Consider the following 17,090-nt stretch of genomic DNA (forward strand, 5'->3'; position numbering starts at 1 on the left):
CACACACACACACCACACACACACCACCACACGAGCACACACACACAGACACAGACACATATTACAATGGATAATTAGATGAAAAACCACTTTACTGAGACGTTCTCTGACACTGACTGACCTTTCCCCCAGGAGCAGGGCATTGATGGGAAATGTAGGCGACGGACGGGCGAGGGCGGCTCCAGCTTGATGAAGGAGAGGTCAGGATACCTGCTCACCTCCATGTCGGCACCGCTCTCCGGAGGACGACCGGGACAAAACCATCAGGGACTGTTCACGCTCGACGACTCCTGGACCCTGAAGGAGAACAGGACGGAGGGAGGAGGAGAGAAGAGAAGTGCAGGCAACAGGAGGAGGAGGAGAGAGACGTGTCAGAGCAACAGGAGGAGGAGGAGAAGAGACGTGTCAGAGCAACAGGAGGAGAAAGAGACGTGTCAGAGCAACAGAGGAGGGAGAACGAGGACGTGAGAGCACAACGGAGGAGGAGGAGAAGAGACGTGTCAGAGCAACAGGAGGAGGAGGAGAAGAGACGTGTCAGAGCAACAGGAGGAGGAGAGAGAAGTGTCAGAGCAACAGGAGGAGGGGGGAAGTGTCAGAGCAACAGGAGGAGGAGGAGGAGAGAAGTGTCAGAGCAACAGGAGGAGGAGGAGGAGAGCGACGTGTCAGAGCAACAGGAGGGGAGGAGAGGAGTGTCAGAGCAACAGGAGGAGAGAGGACGTGTCAGGCAAACGGAGGAGGAGGGGAGAGAGACGTGTCAGAGCAACAGGAGAGGGAGAGAGTCAGCACAGGAGGGGAGGAGAAGAGACGTGTCAGAGCAACAGGAGGAGGAGAAGAGACGTGTCAGAGCAACAGGAGGAGGAGGAGAAGAGACGTGTCAGAGCAACAGGAGGAGGAGAAGAGACGTGTCAGAGCAACAGGAGGAGGAGGAGAAGAGACGTGTCAGAGCAACAGGAGGAGACCTTCTTCTTCTTTGGTACCTGAGCTCTTCCTGGTTGTTGTGGGGCGGGGTCGGCAGAGAGGCGGGGACATCTACAGTCTTGGAGGCGTGGTTTAGAGCCATAAGCCCCCCCCCCCTTCTGCTTTCACACCTTTAACTGAGAGAAAAAAAAATTCACATCTCTACTGTCTCGCATCTCTACTGTCTCGCATCTCTATTGTCATGCATCTCTATTGTCACATCTCTAATGTCTCACATGTCTATTGTCACATCTCTAGTGTCTCACATGTCTATTGTCACATCTCTACTGTCTCGCATCTCTACTGTCTCACATCTCTACTGTCCACATCTTTTATGTCTCACATCTCTAATGTCTCACTGTCTATTGTCACAATCTCTAGTGTCTCACATGTCTTTGTTCATCTCTACTGTCTCACATCTCTATTGTCATATATCTACTGTCATACATATCTAATGGCTCACATCTCGAGTGTCTCATCTCTACTGTCTCACATCTCTACTGTCTCGCATCTCCACTGTCATGCATCTCCACTGTCATGCATCTCCACTGTCATGCATCTCCACTGTCATGCATCTCCACTGTCATGCATCTCTACTGTCTCGCATCTCTACTGTCTCGCATCTCTACTGTCTCGCATCTCTACTGTCATGCATCTCTACTGTCATGCATCTCTACTGTCTCGCATCTCTACTGTCTCGCATCTCCACTGTCATGCATCTCTACTGTCTCGCATCATCTACTGTCCGCATCTCTATCTCTCGCATCTCCACTGTCATGCATCTCTAACTGTCTCGCATCTCCACTGTCCATGGATTCTCTACTGTCTCACATCTCTACTGTCTCGCTCTCACTGTTCATGCATCTCCACGTTCTCTGCAATCTCCACTGTCATGCTCTCTACTGTCTCGCATCTCCACTGTATTGCATCTCTACTGTCTCGCGCTCTCCACTGTCATGTGCATCTCTCACTGTTCTCACAATCTCACTGTCTCGCATCTCCACTGTCATGCATCTCTACTGTCTCACATCTCTACTGTCTCGCATCTCTACTGTCATGCATCTCTACTGTCTCGCATCTCTACTGTCTCGCATCTATACTGTCTCGCATCTATACTGTCTCGCATCTCTACTGTCTCGCATCTCTACTGTCATGCATCTCTACTGTCTCGCATCTCCACTGTCATGCATCTATACTGTCTCGCATCTCCACTGTCATGCATCTCTACTGTCTCGCATCTCTACTGTCTCGCATCTCTACTGTGTCATATCTGTTGTCACATCTCTACTGTCATGCATCTCTATTGTCACATCTCTAATGTCTCACATGTCTACTGTGTCATATCTGTTGTCACATCTCTACCGTCTCACATCTCTATTGTCATATATCTACTGTCATACATATCTAATGGCTCACATCTCTAGTGTCTCACGTCTCCGTCTTACCGTCCTGATGATGTCATGTATATTTTTATGGCCATATTTCTGTTGTCTTACCGTCCTGCTCGGTGATGTCTTTCCTCGACAGCTCCTCTGTTGTGGCGAAGCCATTCACCAGTTTCTGCCTGGCAACAGGTGGGGGGGTGGGAGGTAGGGAGGCCGGAGGTGTGGGCGGGTTACTTAGGTTATTCTGCTGGAGGAGAGACACGAGTGAATGACGGTAGTATAACTGTAGTAGTACTGTAGCTATACTGTAGTACAACTGTAGTAGTACCTTGTATATGAGCTGGGAGTAGTAGTCAGTGACTCCATCTAGGCAGGCGTTGCCAAAGGAGCCGGTCAGTCTGGAGTCTCTGCCCAGAGAGGAGCTGCCGTATGGGGGGAACAGACTCAGATCCACCCCCAGAACGGGCTCCATGAGGGGCAGCACTGACAGCTGGAGGGGGCAGTAATCAACCATCAATACAATCAGCTGCTAATAACTATCAGTGATCAATAACTGACGGAAGTGAAAGAACAGAGGCAGTTGCAAAAACATGGCTACCTGTGTGAGGTGAGTCATCAGCGGGTCAGAGGAGGAGTGGAGCGTCTTCTCCTCCTCCTCCTTCTTCCTCCTCTTGTTTTTGGGTGGAGCTCTGTCTTTGTCCGGCCGAGCGAGTCTCTTACAGCGCTGCGTTGTCTTCTTCCTGCCGGACGAGTCCAGCAGGTCTGGACTGCTTACCTGGAGGACACAGGTCGCCACGGTAACAGAGGCATTATGGGACTGAGTGTGAGTTACACTGCAGCTAGCGCTATGAGCTAACGTCAGTCATTACAACATTAAAGTGAACCCCCTCCTCACCATGTTGCCATGGGAACCAGGTCTGTCCTCTTCCTCGGACCGGACGCTCTCATTGGACAGCTGTCTGCGGGCAGTGGGCGGGGTCTGGCGGGTGGGTGAGGGTGTGGTGGGCGGGGAGGTCTTCTCCTTCAGCAGGTGTCTGAGCAGCTCCTTCCCTCCATCTCCATCTTTTCCTCCGTGGAGAGGAGAGGGGGAGGAGAATCCCTCACCCCCGCCCTCCTCCGTCTTCACCACACCTCCCCCACATGCTCCTCCCTCCTCGCGCTCCTCCTGCAGGGAAGACGAGACGACACAACACTAAAAACCTGAGCCGACACTTCAGCACCACGACCATCTGCTACTGGTTGTGATCCTAACCTTGACCTCCAGACCAGCTGCACACAGGGGACCTCTCACAGACTCCATGCCCAAGACGGAGCCTCTCTGCTGGGCTGCAGAGATGACTGACAGCTGCCTCTCCAACTCTGACGACGGAGCCAGACCACAGAGGGAGGAGCTTAGAGAGAAGCACAGATCTGATTGGTCCGTGCTGCTCCGAGTTGGCGTGGAGCAGGAAGTGTCAGAGACAGCCGGAGTGGGCGGGGCTGTGATGTCGTCAGAGTGTGAGGACAGCGGCGTCCTGGCTCCTCCTCCGCCTGCGGCGTCGTCGCCGTCCCTCTTCTTGCTCCTCTTCTTCTTTGGTTTGTCGTCGGGGATGATGTCAGAGTACAGCTGGATGAGGGAGGCGGGGCCTCCAGAGGAGGCGCAGGGGAAGGAGGGGGGGAAGGGGTTAGAGGGGGAGGAAGAGGAGGAGTCGTGACCAAACTGATGAGCTTGACCTCCAGGATGGGAGAGGGTCACTCCTGCTGCTCCTATCCCGACAGCTCGTACCTGTCCCTGGGCTGCGGGCCTGGTGGGCCCGACGGGGCCGGAGAACCGTGGCCTGGTTTGGAGGTTGGAAAGAGCCAAATCCACAGGAGGCCGCTCTGCTGCAGCCGGGTGAGCTCCAGGGTGCAGGGGTCCTCCCGTGAAGCCCTGATGGAGGCCTGCCTGTTGGGGGAACGGAGCCCCCGCCTGGCCCTGGTGCTGTGGAGGAGGTCTGGAAGACGGAGGGGACTGGAGGAAGTCCTGGGGCAGCTCAGAGCTGAAGAAAGGCATCTGGGAGAGGCTGTCCCCTCCGGTGGCAGGCGCCGATCCAGCGGGACCTCCAGGTCCGACTCGAGCCCCAGATACAGCTCCAGATACGGGCATGGCTGCTACTCCGGTTCCAGGACCCACGGAGGCCCCCAGAAGGCCCTGCTGCTCCAGCTCCAGCCTCTGCTGCAGAGCGCGATGACGCTCCACCTGAGAGGTCAACAGCTACACGTCAACGGCTACACGTCAACAACAGCTACACGTCAACAACAGCTACACGTCAACAACAGCTACAACAGCTACACGTCAACAACGGCTACACGTCAACAACAGCTACACGTCAACGGCTACACGTCAACAACAGCTACACGTCAACAACAGCTACACGTCAATGACTACACGTCAACAACAGCTACACGTGTGTGTGTATAAATGTGTGTGTGTGTGTGTGTATAAATGTGTGTGTGTATAAGTGTGTGTGTGTGTGTGTATAAATGTGTGTGTGTATAAATGTGTGTGTGTATGTGTGTGTGTGTGTATAAATATGTGTGTGTATGTATAAATGTGTGTGTGTATAAATAAATGTGTGTGTGTATAAATAAATGTGTGTGTGTGTATAAATGTGTGTGTGTGTATAAATGTGTGTGTATGTGTATAAATGTGTGTGTGTGTATAAATGTGTGTGTATGTGTATAAATGTGTGTGTATGTGTATAAGTGTGTGTGTGTATAAATGTGTGTGTGTGTATAAATGTGTGTGTATGTGTATAAGTGTGTGTGTGTGTGTGTGTGTGTATAAATGTGTGTGTGTATAAATGTGTGTGTGTGTGTGTATAAATGTGTGTGTGTGTGTGTATAAATGTGTATGTGTATAAATGTGTGTGTGTATAAATGTGTGTGTGTGTGTATAAATGTGTGTGTGTGTGTGTATAAATGTGTGTGTATGTGTATAAATGTGTGTGTATGTGTATAAGTGTGTGTGTATGTGTATAAGTGTGTGTGTGTGTATAAATGAGTGTGTATAAATGTGTATGTGTATAAATGTGTGTGTGTGTGTGTGTGTGTATAAATGTGTGTGTATGTGTATAAATGTGTGTACCTCCTGCATGAGTTGGACTCTCTGCCTCTCCTGCTGCTCCCTCAGCCTCTCCCTCCTCTCTCTCTCCTGGAAACCTTCACTGAACGGGTTGTTGTCATCAAAGTTCACCTGCACACAGAAACAGACACCTGTCACTCTGAGCTGCACACCTGTGAGTAAAAAACAGCTCCTCCGGTAGAGGAGCATTACCTGTCGAGGGGGTGCAGCTCCGTCTCCTGCGGCTCCATTGGGGCCACCAGCGGGCCCCCTGGGGCCACCAGCGGGCCCCCTGGGACCTGCAGTAAAGGCCGCTGTCTGTGCAGCGAGGCCGGGCACCATGGCCGGAGGGGTCTGGGTGTGCGGGCGAGGCTGGGGCGGGGCGGGGGGCATCTGAGGAGGCAGATGAAGAGGCATCCTCTGCCTTATCACCCCTGGGGCCCCTCCACCTGGGGTCCAACCAGGGGGTATGTTTGGGACGCGGGCTGGGGTGGGACCGCCCGGGTGGGGCTGCATGGTCACAACGGGCTGAGGAGGAGCTCCTGCAGGCATCATGGGAGGAGCAGCCGGCTGCTGCTGCAGCGCCCTCTGCTGCTGCTGTTTGGTCCTGTAGTCCTCAATCAGCTCCGCGTGGTCCTTCTGCTGCTTCCGGATCTGAACACACACCGACACAAAGCTCGTCACCGCCTGACGCCATCCCGCTGCTGCAAACACTCAGAGGATTCACCCCCTGAACACCAACAGAACCTTTTCTAATGTGCACATTGTGAATAGCTGCACCACCCATGGCTCCACCCACAGCTGACGAGTTTCCTGACGAGCAGTTTAGCTTCACTTTTACGTTAGCTAGTTAGGCGTGCAGCTAACGTTAGCTTCAAAGCTTGGGTGCTAGGGACCGCTAACGTTAGCTGCACGGCTAACTAAAGCGATCTGTCCATCAGGAAACTCTCTGCAGCTGTCCCACTGCGCCGATAAACTCGACTGGTTCTTCCGGTAGGTGACATGCTAATGTGGATGACGAGTGAGAAGGAGCTCCGCCTCCCCCAGGTGTGGTCGTGTACCTGCTCCAGCTGTTTCTGGACCGTGCCCTGCTGCTCCGTGATGTGGCGGAGCTGGGCAGCGTCCTCATCGGCGAAGGGTCGGCCGGCCTTCTTGGCCGTTCTCTGTTTGGCCGACAGAGATTTCTTGGACTTGCGGTGAGCGGCGATCTGCTCCTCCAGGAGGCGCTGCTGCATCTGCAGGAGCCGCTGCGTCTCCCCCAACCACTCCTCGTACTGACGCCGCTGAGACTCGTCTGCAGGAGACACAACAGCTTTGGTTTGTGTCGGCTGGACCGGACTCGGACAAGCAGTCGAGTCTTCGCAGCTCGGATACTCACTGACGAAGCCCGGGCCGAAGCTGGGGGGGGTCGGGCGCACCAGCGGAGGGTTCAACTTTCCGTCCTGACAGGAAGACACAGGATCGATTACACTAATTCAGTGAATTAGGTTTTAATGATGACGAGCCAGACGTTGTATCGTGGTTACGCACCTGTGCCACCAGGTGTGGAGGCTGAGGAGTCCCCTCTGAACCCAGAGGAACCACAGGGGCCCTCTGTGCTGCCACCGGGACCACCGGGGCCTGCTGGAACCTGACACACACACACACACACACACACACACACACACACACACACGTCAGAAACATCCACACACACACGTCAGAAACATCCACACAGGAAGTAGAATGTCAGCGGTTCCCTCAGAGGTCAGAGGTCGTCGTACCTGTTGATGACCATGGGGTTGAGTCCCAGGCTGCCCTGGGTCATGACCTTGTTGATGCCCTTCAGAGCCACCATCTTGGCCTTCATGATGGGGTCAGAGATGGAGTCAAAGTCTGCTGAACACACACACACACACACACACACACAGTTACCTTTCAAATTAAAAGCATACGACACAGAACAGTGGTACTGGTTCAGGTCTTACCCATGTTTGGTATCACAGCCTCTGTGGTGGACCTCTGTCTGATCAGGGCCTGCATCTGTTTCTGCTGCTGCTGCTCCTGGCGCTCCTGGTCCAGGAGGTCCTGCAGGAGGAGCGGCTGTTCCTCCAGAAGCAGGGGCCTGTGCTGGTCCTGGTCCAGGTCCAGTTCCTGGTCCTGGTTTGGTTTCTGGGGGAAGACAGCTTGGTTTTGGATCTGGGTGGAGGTCCCCGGGTGTGGAGGCTGATTCTGGAGGAGGAGGTGAGGCTGGGAGGGTTGGAGAGACAGTGGGTGAGATGGGGCAGAGGGGCCCTGAGGAGTCAGAGTAGGGTGAGGAGGCCCGAGGAGGCCCTGAGGGTGGGAGGTGAAGAGAGCCGAGGAGGACGAGGACAGTCCAAACGGTTTTTGCTGGAAGACTGGCTGTGGACCTGAAGAAGGACACCAAGAGACACTGATCAATAATCTGTAAGGCACAGACACTGATCAATAATCTGTCAATAATGATCATTGATCAATAAAGTCAGAATACCTCCAGCCATGGGGGGGTGAACTCTGGGAGCCATGCCTGCTGATGGAGCCTGTTCCTGGGGCTGGAGAGCTGACAGTGACCCTGAACCAAAGCCAGAGTCCTCTACCTTCTTCCAGCAGAAAGGGAGAGAGGAGGTGAGTGAGAGAGAAGGAGGGAGGAGGTGAGGGAGGGAGAGAAGGAGGGAGGAGGTGAGGGAGGGAGAGAAGGAGGGAGAGAAGGAGGGAGGGAGGAGGTGAGGGAGAGAGAAGGAGGGAGGAGGTGAGGGAGAGAGAAAAGGAGGGAGGAGGTGAGGGAGGGCGAGACATAAAGTTTTTCATGAGTTCCTTCATCATATTTTTGCTGACTGGTTCAGTATCAGTGATGATGACCTCACTGATGACCTCACTGATGACCTCACCTTGCTGAGCAGGGTGGAGGCGGCGGTGTGGTCGGAGCTTGCTGCCTCGGCTCCTGGAGGTCTGGGGGGTCTGCCGGCGTTGCCGAGCCCAGGCTGAGGTGCGGGGTGCTGGGTTACAGAGGCGCCGTCCCGGGCTTCTGTGTTGGCGCCGTCGTGCACTTCCTGTTTCATCTGTCCTATCAGGTAGGCGTGGCTATCCGTCTTCTTGGGCCCGCCGGCTCCGTCCCTCCTCTCTCCTCCCTCCTTCTCCTCCACCGACTCCCCCAGGTCTAGCTCCTCGTTGAACATGTCCTTCTTGTCCTCCAGGTTGAGCTCGGGGTCGGCGTACGCGATCAGGTCAAACTTCCCCGACAGCAAGAAGTCATCAAGGTGGAGGTCATTAGGACCCAGATCCAGGTCCTCCTTACCTGGAGAGGAGAGGAGAAGAGGAGAGGAGGAGACATGTTGATGAGAGGAGAAGCTTCCAGAAGATTTCAGTGAAATAATGATAATCATGTGACCTCTCACCGTCTTCAGGGTCCAGGTTCAGGTTCAGGTCCACCAGATCTTTCACCTCCACGTCCTCCAGATCCTTCACGGCTGAGTCCTCCAGGTGCTCCTCCATCCCATCAGCCCCCGGGAGCGCCGGCTCGCTGCTCTGCGTCAGTGCTGCTGTCTGTCCGAGGTGCTCCATCAGCGGAGCCTCCCCCATCCTGACCCCAGGACCAGACCGGACCAGAGACGGGTCGGGGTCCGGGCCGGCGGGGAGAGGGAAGGGCAGCCTCAGGCGGTTCTCAGGGGCGCGGTGTCGGAGCTCGATGTACGGCTGACCCATGATGCTGTGCTGCTGGAGGGGGAGGGAGCGTGGGATGAAGGGCTGGGGGACACCTGGGGAGGAGACGAGGGAGGAGTCAGGAGCCTGTAGTAAGACCAGAACCTGTCAGAACCTGTCAGAACCGGTCCTCACCTGACATCAGGTGAGCGCTGGGAGCAGAGAGGGGGCGGATACCAGTGAACTCTCCAGGCAGCGACCTCCTCATCTCCACACTCAGCCCAGACACAGGCACCGAACCCTGGGGAGGACGCAAGGAGGAGTCCTGGAGACCTGCTGGAGCTCCTGGAGGAGCACTGAACCTGGAGGAGGAGGAGGGGGAGAGGAGGGAGGAGGAGGAGAGAGGAGGAGGGAGGAGGGAGGAGGAGGAGGAGGAAGGAGGAAGAAGGAGAGAGGAGATCATCATCATCACCACCACCACCATCATCAGGACTGGGTCCGGTCTGTTCTGGTTGCCCGTCTCACCTCAGAACCGGTCCTCGGACCCCCAGCTCTCTCGGCAGGCTCTGCCTGGGGAAGGGAGCCTCGCTTGGGGTGAAGACTCTCTGTTGCTCCCCTCGGAAACCTGCAGGGAACCTCGGCGCTGGAGCCCCCGGCTCCCCGCTGGGCCTCCCTGTGCCAGGGTAAGGAGGTGGTGGGCGTCCAAACAGGTCTGTTGGAGGAGCAGTGGAAGACTCCTCCTGGGCCCAGTGTCGTGATGTGGCAGAACCAGGGGCGGGTCCGGGTGGAGCGTCAGAAGCTGCCTCCTGCAGACCCTTCTCCTGCCGTAAGGCGCTCTTCTGCTGCTGCTGCCTCAGGATGAGCTGCCGGAGCCGCTGACGCTGAGGGAACACACAGAACACGAGTAGAACTCAGCAGAACCGAACCTCTGTGAAGCAGAGCAGAGGCAAACACCTGTCCTACCTGTCTGAGCTTCTCCTCTGAGTCGCCGAGCTGAGGCAGCATGCTCATTGGTCCATCTAAAGAAGCCGCGGCCAGCGCTGCCATCTCATTGGTTGTTGTCTTGTCCGTTTGCGAGGAGCCCGGTGTCATGTGACTCTGCTCGAAGAGGTCCTGACCTGCCAGGCCAGGGAAGCTGCTCTCCTCCAGTATCCCAGGGTGCTTTGGGGTCTGGCTGCTGGGGGTTCTGGGGAACGAGTCCTGCTGTTGCTGTCGTCCTGGAGACTGAAGACAGGAGACATGAGTCCAGGTGAAGGCTGCGGCACACAGCTGTGAGGACGGCGTCCTCCTTACCTGGTGGTGTGTCGGGGTGAACGTCTCTCCGGACAGGCCAGGAGCCAAAGGGGACGATCCGGATCCTGCAGCCTGAGGTGTGAAGCTGTCCACTTGGCTCTGGCTGAAGGGCTCCGGGGCCTTCTGGGGCCGTGGCGTGGACGGTTGTGGGGCGTAGGGATCTGGCGAGGGTCGCGGCGTACCGCTGGGCTGGGGGTAGCCGTCGGCGCTCCGCTGACTCCCCGGTGATCGGGGGAAGCGTTCAGTGACGGAGGGCCGGGGTGTACCGGGGTTGGAGGAGTAAGGGTCGATGTTGGTGTGGGAGGGGGAAGGCCGGCGGCTGGCAGACTGCTGCTGGGTGTACTGCTCCAGCCTGTGCGGCGGCGGCGTGCTGAGATACGAGGGGTCAGAGTGTGGCCGCGGTGTACCGGGAGTCTGAGGGTTGGCGTATGGGTCAGGCGAAGGCCGCGAGGTTAAAGGCGACTGCTGCGTGAACGGGTCGGTCAGCTGCTGCACGTAGTCCGGTCTGGGCGTGCCCGGCGTCTGAGCGTACGGGCTGCGGTGAGGTGAGCCCAAGCCCGACAGCGGACTGGACGGGAAGGACGGGTCAAAGCCCAGGTCTGCAGGTCTGGACGGGTCCCTCCTTCCTGCTCCTCCTGTTGCTGCTCCTCCTGTGCTGCCGAACACCTCCGGCTGAGCCTGGTGCTGGGGGGGCATGGGGGCCTTGAACAGCCCGCCCTGGAGCAGCTCGCCGTGCCGGCCGTACAGCTCCGACGCCCCCACGCGGATGTTAGTGCCGCCGGAAGACCTCTGGTAGTCCGCCGCTCGCATCCCAACGTGGAGCCCCGAGGAGGGGCTCATCATACCTCCTCTGCTCTGCTGCAGTCCTGAGGAGGAGAATACAAGGAGGAGACAGTCACCAGGAGGAGAACACAAGGAGGAGACAGTCACCAGGAGGAGACAGTCACCAGGAGGTGAACACAAGGAGGAGACAGTCACCAGAAGGAGAAAACAGGTAGAAGTGGGAGTTACCTGGTTGGGGCAGGAGGGCCCTGGAGACGTCGGAGGTCTTGCAGGAGTCAGGGGACGGTGTGGGGGAGCTGAAGGCATCGTGGGCTGGGGAGGCGCTGAGGGAGTTGCGACGTTGCTGCTGGGGAGCTGGGAGACCTCCAGCCTGAGAGGAGGTAGGGCGAGGAGTTCCTGCGACCTTACTGTAGGGGTCCCAAGGTGAAGAGGGGCGGGAGGAGGGTGGGGAGAACATCTGGGGTGAGGACGGGGGCTGGTGGAGAGGGGAGGAGGAATGAGGGGAGTGAGGGAGGGAGGAGAAGCCGGAGGGAGGAGGCGCCTGTGGTCTGAGGAAGACATCGTCAGCCGGTCCGGAAGTCTGGCCTCCCTGCAGGAGGAGGTGCTGTCTGCACTGACCCTCCCTGGATGCCGCTGGATGCAGCGGGGAGGTGCTGCCTCCCATCTCTGGGGAGACGCGCTGACTCCCCAACAGCTGCTGCCGCTGATGGAGGAGCTGCTCACTCTTCACCTGCTCCAACTTCTGAACCGCCTCCATCTTCGCCTGCTGCTTACACTTCTGACGCAGCTGCTGTGAGACAGGCAGGAGAGAGACAGGTAGAGAGAGACAGGCAGGAGAGAGACAGGCAGAAGAGAGACAGGTGGAGAGAGAGACAGAGAGAGACAGGCAGGAGAGAGACAGACAGGTCAGTGTTCAAACATGATGTCATGGCAGCTGTCTGTCCCTCTCTGTCACTCAGTTCATGTTGATGAGGTCACAGCATGCAGTGGGGAGGGGAGGGGTCAGAAATCACATGACTAAAACACTTCAATCATTACATCATGTGTGACATCACAGATGACCATGTGAAGTCATGTTTTACAAATATAATGATGTCACTGTTCAGTCACAGGACTGCAGTCACGCTGTGTGACCACTAGATGTCAGTGATCACGTGTTCGAGCATCAGAAGTGTTTCAGTCTGTGGTTCTGGTTCTGTTGGGGGGGTGGGAGGGGGTCACATCCTGTCCCTGTGTTTCCTGTCTGTCTCTCACCTGGTTAATCACACCTGCACAGTAATGCTGCTGCCGTCCTTCAGCACACTCAACACTTACTGTGGTTCTTCAGAACCAGAACCAGCTGACAGAGCCACCGTTAGCTGGTTCTGGTGTGGTGGATGTTGAAGGACGGCAGCAGAACATCTGGAGCAGCAGCATCCCTTTAAATAAAGTCAGTGAGTTCATAGACAGACGGAGGCCACGGACACCGACTCTGGGTCCATCTACTCCGGGTGACGGAGATGTTGTCAGTGACGGTGGTGTTGTTGGTGACGGCGCGGGGATGGTGGTGTTGTGAGTGACGGTGGTGTTGTCGGTTACGGTGACGGTGGTGTTGTCGGTGACGGTGGTGTTGTCGATTACGGTGACGGTGGTGTTGTCGGTGACGGTGACGGTGGTGTTGTCGGTGACGGTGGTGTTGTCGATTACGGTGACGGTGGTGTTGTCGATTACGGTGACGGTGGTGTTGTGAGTGACGGTGGTGTTGTCGATTACGGTGTGTTCAGTGTCCCCGCCTCCACCCCTCTACAGTTTGCCGGCCCAGAGAAGGTGACCGTGACCGGTCCTGGTCCTGGTCTCTGAAATCGTCTTTGGTCTGTGGGCTCGGTTCCTGTTTGAGTCCTGGAGGTCAGCCTGTTTTCATTCTGATGACGTTCTCTGTGTAATGTTCAGGAAACGTTTCAAACACCATGACGCGACCAACAGCTGAGCCCCAGCCAGCCGGCTAACCCTTAGCTTAGCTTCAGTTAGCACGTTAGCTCCACCTTAGCTTTGGACGCTACACCATTTATTTTTGGCTAATGTCACATCTGTCTTCAGAGAAGAGTTAGCATCACGTTAGCTGAAAACTAAAATAACATCTACACCCACAGGGTTAGCAATGACGTTAACGAGCATCAAGCTAACGCTAACCAGCAACACCAGCTGACATAAAACGACGATAACGATATGTGACGTGCAGTAACGTTAGCTTTGACTGTGCTGTTGTCGTTAGCGGACTGCGTTGCTAAGCTAACGTTAGCTTTGACTGTGCTGTTGTCGTTAGCGGACTGCGTTGCTAAGCTAACGTTAGCTTTGACTCTGTGCTGTTGTCGTTAGCGGACTGCGTTGCTACGTTAACGTTAGCTTGTGTTGTAATCACTGCTGTCAGATAAACAAACGTGTGTCTTTGTGATGACTCAGCGTTTTTTGAACGTTTCCTGAAGATCACGTCGTCACTTTGCTTCACATTCATTGGCCGTCCTCGGAGCAGCCGCTGACCTCCAGGCGATCACACTGAAAGCTGACACACGGACAGGAAGAAGATTTCAGAGGTGGTGGATCCAGGACGTCTGCCTCCGACAGGTTCGCCTTGAGATCTTACCAGAGCCTCTTTGCCACCTCCTGCTACAGATGCCTGGTAGGGACAATCTTTATCTGTTGGTGATTTTAGGACTTTGCTTTGGGGGAGATTTTCCTGCCTCTTCTTACCGGCTCCCCATCTGTCATTTACCTCTCCCTTTTCAATGACAATTACATCAGAGATATTAGTGTGAGTGAGTGAGGCTCAGCATGCACATCATCTTCATCAATGACACAATGACAACAGCTGACATGCAGCCTGGTGGTTACCATGGTTACTGTTCAGAGCGGGAAACCAACACCGCGGCCCCGCGTTCTGTCATCGCCATCACTCTGCAGAACAAGAGAGGTGATTCACGTTTTTAACATGTGACTCACTTCACGTGTTCGCCGGTCAAACGCGTGATGACACCGTCACGGCCGCTGTGTTGGTCTCTCTCTCTCTGGTTCTACGTCATGGTGGAGGTCAGGCGATGATGTGTTAAAGACAAACACACTCAAGCTCCGCTCACCTGTCTCAACTTCCACTCCTGCTCCTGTTCGGACTCTTTGGGTCTCAGCGGGTCTTTGAACGCCCCCTCCGTATCCATGGAAACAGGGTCATAAGGCCCTCCTGGTGGCGGTGGCGGCAGCGGGTGCTGCTGCTGCTGCAGTGCCAGCGGTTGGTGGCGTTTAAGTGGGTCGTTGGACAGCTGCACCTTGTTGATGCGCTGAGCCGCCCGGTTATCTCGAGCTTTTTGCTGCCGGACAGAGACCACCGTCAATACACAACCACTATCAAAACAATAACTAACATTCAGACAACGTTTAGATAACCTGAGGAGAGCGCCACGACCTTCTGATGACCCTTAATGTTTGATTTGATCAGAAGAACTCACCACGAAGGGCGCTCGGTCCTGAGAGCTGGCCTTCCTCCACAGCTTGGCGATCTGCTTCACTCTGGTGGACCAGTCTGAGACACACACACACACACACACAGTGTATCAGCTGTCATTGTTATGACAGAAAGCTGAGTAAGTAGTCCTTTAAACAGGTGTGTGTGTGTGTGGGTGTGTGTACCTGGATACTGCTCCTTCAGCTGGGGGAAGTTGGTGTTGCAGTAGAGGACGGGAGCGACGGTGGCCATCTCTCCCAGCGTCTCCTCCTTCTCCCACTTCAACATGCTCCTCTGAGCCGTCGACATCACATCCTGATCGCCCCCCTCTCCTCCTGCCGGCCCCTGATTGGCCGAGGCTGGCCCGGGGGCGAGGCACGGCAGAGGAACGGGAGCGGCACCGCCGGGCGGGGGCAACCTGAAGCCCGTCGTACCCTGGGCACCGCCGGGCATCATGGGAGTGTTAGGAAAGTGAGGAGCAGCTCCCATCATGCCGTTCACCAGCGGGAGGCGAGGAAACACAGAAGCTGCTGACAGGAAGTCCACACAAACAGGAAGTCTGTTTACTTACTGATTGACAGCAGCCAACAGAGTCGCACTTCACTACTGATCAATGTTTACATCATGAAGTCTGCACATCACGTGTGTGTGTGTACCTGCGTGCTGTGTGTGTGTGTACCTGTGTGTGTGTGTACCTGTGTGCTGTGTGTGTGTGTACCTGTGTGTGTGTGTACCTGTGTGCTGTGTGTGTGTGTGTGTACCTGTGTGCTGTGTGTGTGTGTACCTGCGTGCTGTGTGTGTGTGTACCTGCGTGCTGTGTGTGTGTGTACCTGTGTGCTGTGTGTGTGTACCTGCGTGCTGTGTGAGTGTGTACCTGCGTGCTGTGTGAGTGTGTACCTGCGTGCTGTGTGTGTTACCTGCATGCTGTGTGTGTGTGTGTACCTGCGTGCTGTGTGTATGTGTACCTGCGTGCTGTGTGCATGTGTACCTGCGTGCTGTGTGTGTGTGTACCTGCGTGCTGTGTATGTGTACCTGCGTGCTGTGTGTGTGTGTACCTGCGCGCTGTGTGTGTGTGTGTACCTGCGTGCTGTGTGTGTGTGTACCTGCGTGCTGTGTGTGTGTGTGTGTACCTGCGTGCTGTGTGAGTGTGTACCTGTGTGCTGTGAGTGCACCTGCGTGCTGTGTATGTGTACCTGCGTGCTGTGTGTGTGTACTTGTGTGCTGTGTGTGTACCTGCGTGCTGTGAGTGTACCTGCGTGCTGTGAGTACACCTGCGTGCTGTGTGTGTGTACACCTGCGTGCTGTGTGTGTACCTGCGTGCTGTGAGTGTACCTGCGCGCTGTGAGTGTACCTGCGCGCTGTGAGTGTACCTGCGTGCTGTGAGTGTACCTGCGTGCTGTGAGTGTACCTGCGAGCTGTGAGTGTACCTGCGTGCTGTGAGTGTACCTGCGTGCTGTGAGTGCACCTGCGAGCTGTGTGTGTGTACACCTGCGTGCTGTGAGTGTACCTGCGTGCTGTGAGTGTACCTGCGTGCTGTGTCTGTGTACTTGCGTGCTGTGTGCGTGTACCTGCGAGCTGTGTGTGTGTACACCTGCGTGCTGTGTGTGTGTACACCTGCGTACTGTGTGTGTGTGTGTGTACCTGCATGCTGTGTGTGTGTGTGTACCTGCGTGCTGTGTGCTGGTCTTGCTCCCAGCAACAGTGTGTGTGTGCTGGCTCTGCTCTGGTTGGTTGCTGTTTGGACTGAGGACAGCAGTGAACACCTCCTCAACGTCCTTCCCCTCCAGCTCTGCACACAAACATCAGCATCAACGGTCGGACCTGCAGCTCAGCATCGAGCCAAGCCGAGCCGACACGACCAACACTTACCTGGGATCTTGTAGAGTTTGCTGAGGATGGCACCTGAAAAACAGAGACACAGTCAGACAGGTGAGCCACGGCACCCCGAGCCTCTCTCTGATCGGTCAGACAGCGTGGACTCACCGTCAGTCACCATCTTGTCCAGCTCAGGACTCAAGATGGCGTCCAGAGGCTCCTCCTGCACCACCCTCTGGCCACGCCCACTTCCTGTCAAAGACGGGTCATCGGCCATGATGTCAAGACCAGCTGAGAGACAGACAGGCAGAGAGAGACAGAGAGGGAGGGGAGCAGTCAGTATTATCTGGAGGAGGAACAGGAGGAGCAGTCAGTGTTATCTGGAGGAGGAGAAACAGGAGGGGCAGTCAGTGTTATCTGGAGGAGGAGAAACAGGAGGAGCAGTCAGTGTTATCTGGAGGAGGAACAGTCAGTGTTATCTGGAGGAGGAAAAACAGGAGGAGCAGTCAGTGTTATCTGGAGGAGGAAAAACAGGAGGAGCAGTCAGTGTTATCTGGAGAAGGAGGAAGGTTGTCCCGTGGAGTCTTACCGAATGGAGAGGGGGAGCGCTCCACCTGGAACGTACCTAAAAAAAAAAAAAAAAAAAAAAAACAAGGGGCAAGAA

General features: G+C 55.7%; 1 protein-coding gene across 2 annotated transcripts in view; it reads right to left on the reverse strand.

Moving 5' to 3' along the window:
- Window positions 1-236: 236 nt before the first annotated feature.
- LOC104938105 (histone-lysine N-methyltransferase 2C-like) overlaps window positions 237-17,090 on the reverse strand; it is a 29,471-nt gene continuing 12,617 nt past the window's right edge. For both annotated transcript variants that reach the window (XM_027281739.1, XM_027281738.1), the window contains exons 19-48: window positions 17,016-17,051; window positions 16,595-16,717; window positions 16,481-16,513; window positions 16,278-16,400; window positions 14,797-15,141; window positions 14,616-14,689; window positions 14,250-14,477; window positions 13,760-13,894; window positions 11,368-11,929; window positions 10,357-11,222; window positions 10,027-10,287; window positions 9,589-9,944; window positions 9,259-9,425; window positions 8,820-9,179; window positions 8,313-8,719; window positions 7,916-8,024; window positions 7,392-7,814; window positions 7,188-7,302; window positions 6,955-7,054; window positions 6,803-6,866; window positions 6,486-6,718; window positions 5,638-6,078; window positions 5,449-5,556; window positions 3,595-4,560; window positions 3,238-3,507; window positions 2,941-3,117; window positions 2,671-2,832; window positions 2,454-2,589; window positions 978-1,094; window positions 237-297 (exon numbers count right to left, since the gene is read on the reverse strand). In XM_027281739.1, the coding sequence (XP_027137540.1) occupies window positions 1,051-1,094; window positions 2,454-2,589; window positions 2,671-2,832; window positions 2,941-3,117; window positions 3,238-3,507; window positions 3,595-4,560; window positions 5,449-5,556; window positions 5,638-6,078; window positions 6,486-6,718; window positions 6,803-6,866; window positions 6,955-7,054; window positions 7,188-7,302; window positions 7,392-7,814; window positions 7,916-8,024; window positions 8,313-8,719; window positions 8,820-9,179; window positions 9,259-9,425; window positions 9,589-9,944; window positions 10,027-10,287; window positions 10,357-11,222; window positions 11,368-11,929; window positions 13,760-13,894; window positions 14,250-14,477; window positions 14,616-14,689; window positions 14,797-15,141; window positions 16,278-16,400; window positions 16,481-16,513; window positions 16,595-16,717; window positions 17,016-17,051 (7,424 nt within the window). In that variant the 3' untranslated portion in view covers window positions 237-297; window positions 978-1,050. The remainder of the gene's footprint in view (window positions 298-977; window positions 1,095-2,453; window positions 2,590-2,670; window positions 2,833-2,940; window positions 3,118-3,237; window positions 3,508-3,594; window positions 4,561-5,448; window positions 5,557-5,637; window positions 6,079-6,485; window positions 6,719-6,802; window positions 6,867-6,954; window positions 7,055-7,187; window positions 7,303-7,391; window positions 7,815-7,915; window positions 8,025-8,312; window positions 8,720-8,819; window positions 9,180-9,258; window positions 9,426-9,588; window positions 9,945-10,026; window positions 10,288-10,356; window positions 11,223-11,367; window positions 11,930-13,759; window positions 13,895-14,249; window positions 14,478-14,615; window positions 14,690-14,796; window positions 15,142-16,277; window positions 16,401-16,480; window positions 16,514-16,594; window positions 16,718-17,015; window positions 17,052-17,090) is intronic.

This window comes from Larimichthys crocea, chromosome VIII (genome assembly GCF_000972845.2).
Source record: "Larimichthys crocea isolate SSNF chromosome VIII, L_crocea_2.0, whole genome shotgun sequence".
Taxonomy (NCBI): domain Eukaryota; kingdom Metazoa; phylum Chordata; class Actinopteri; family Sciaenidae; genus Larimichthys; species Larimichthys crocea.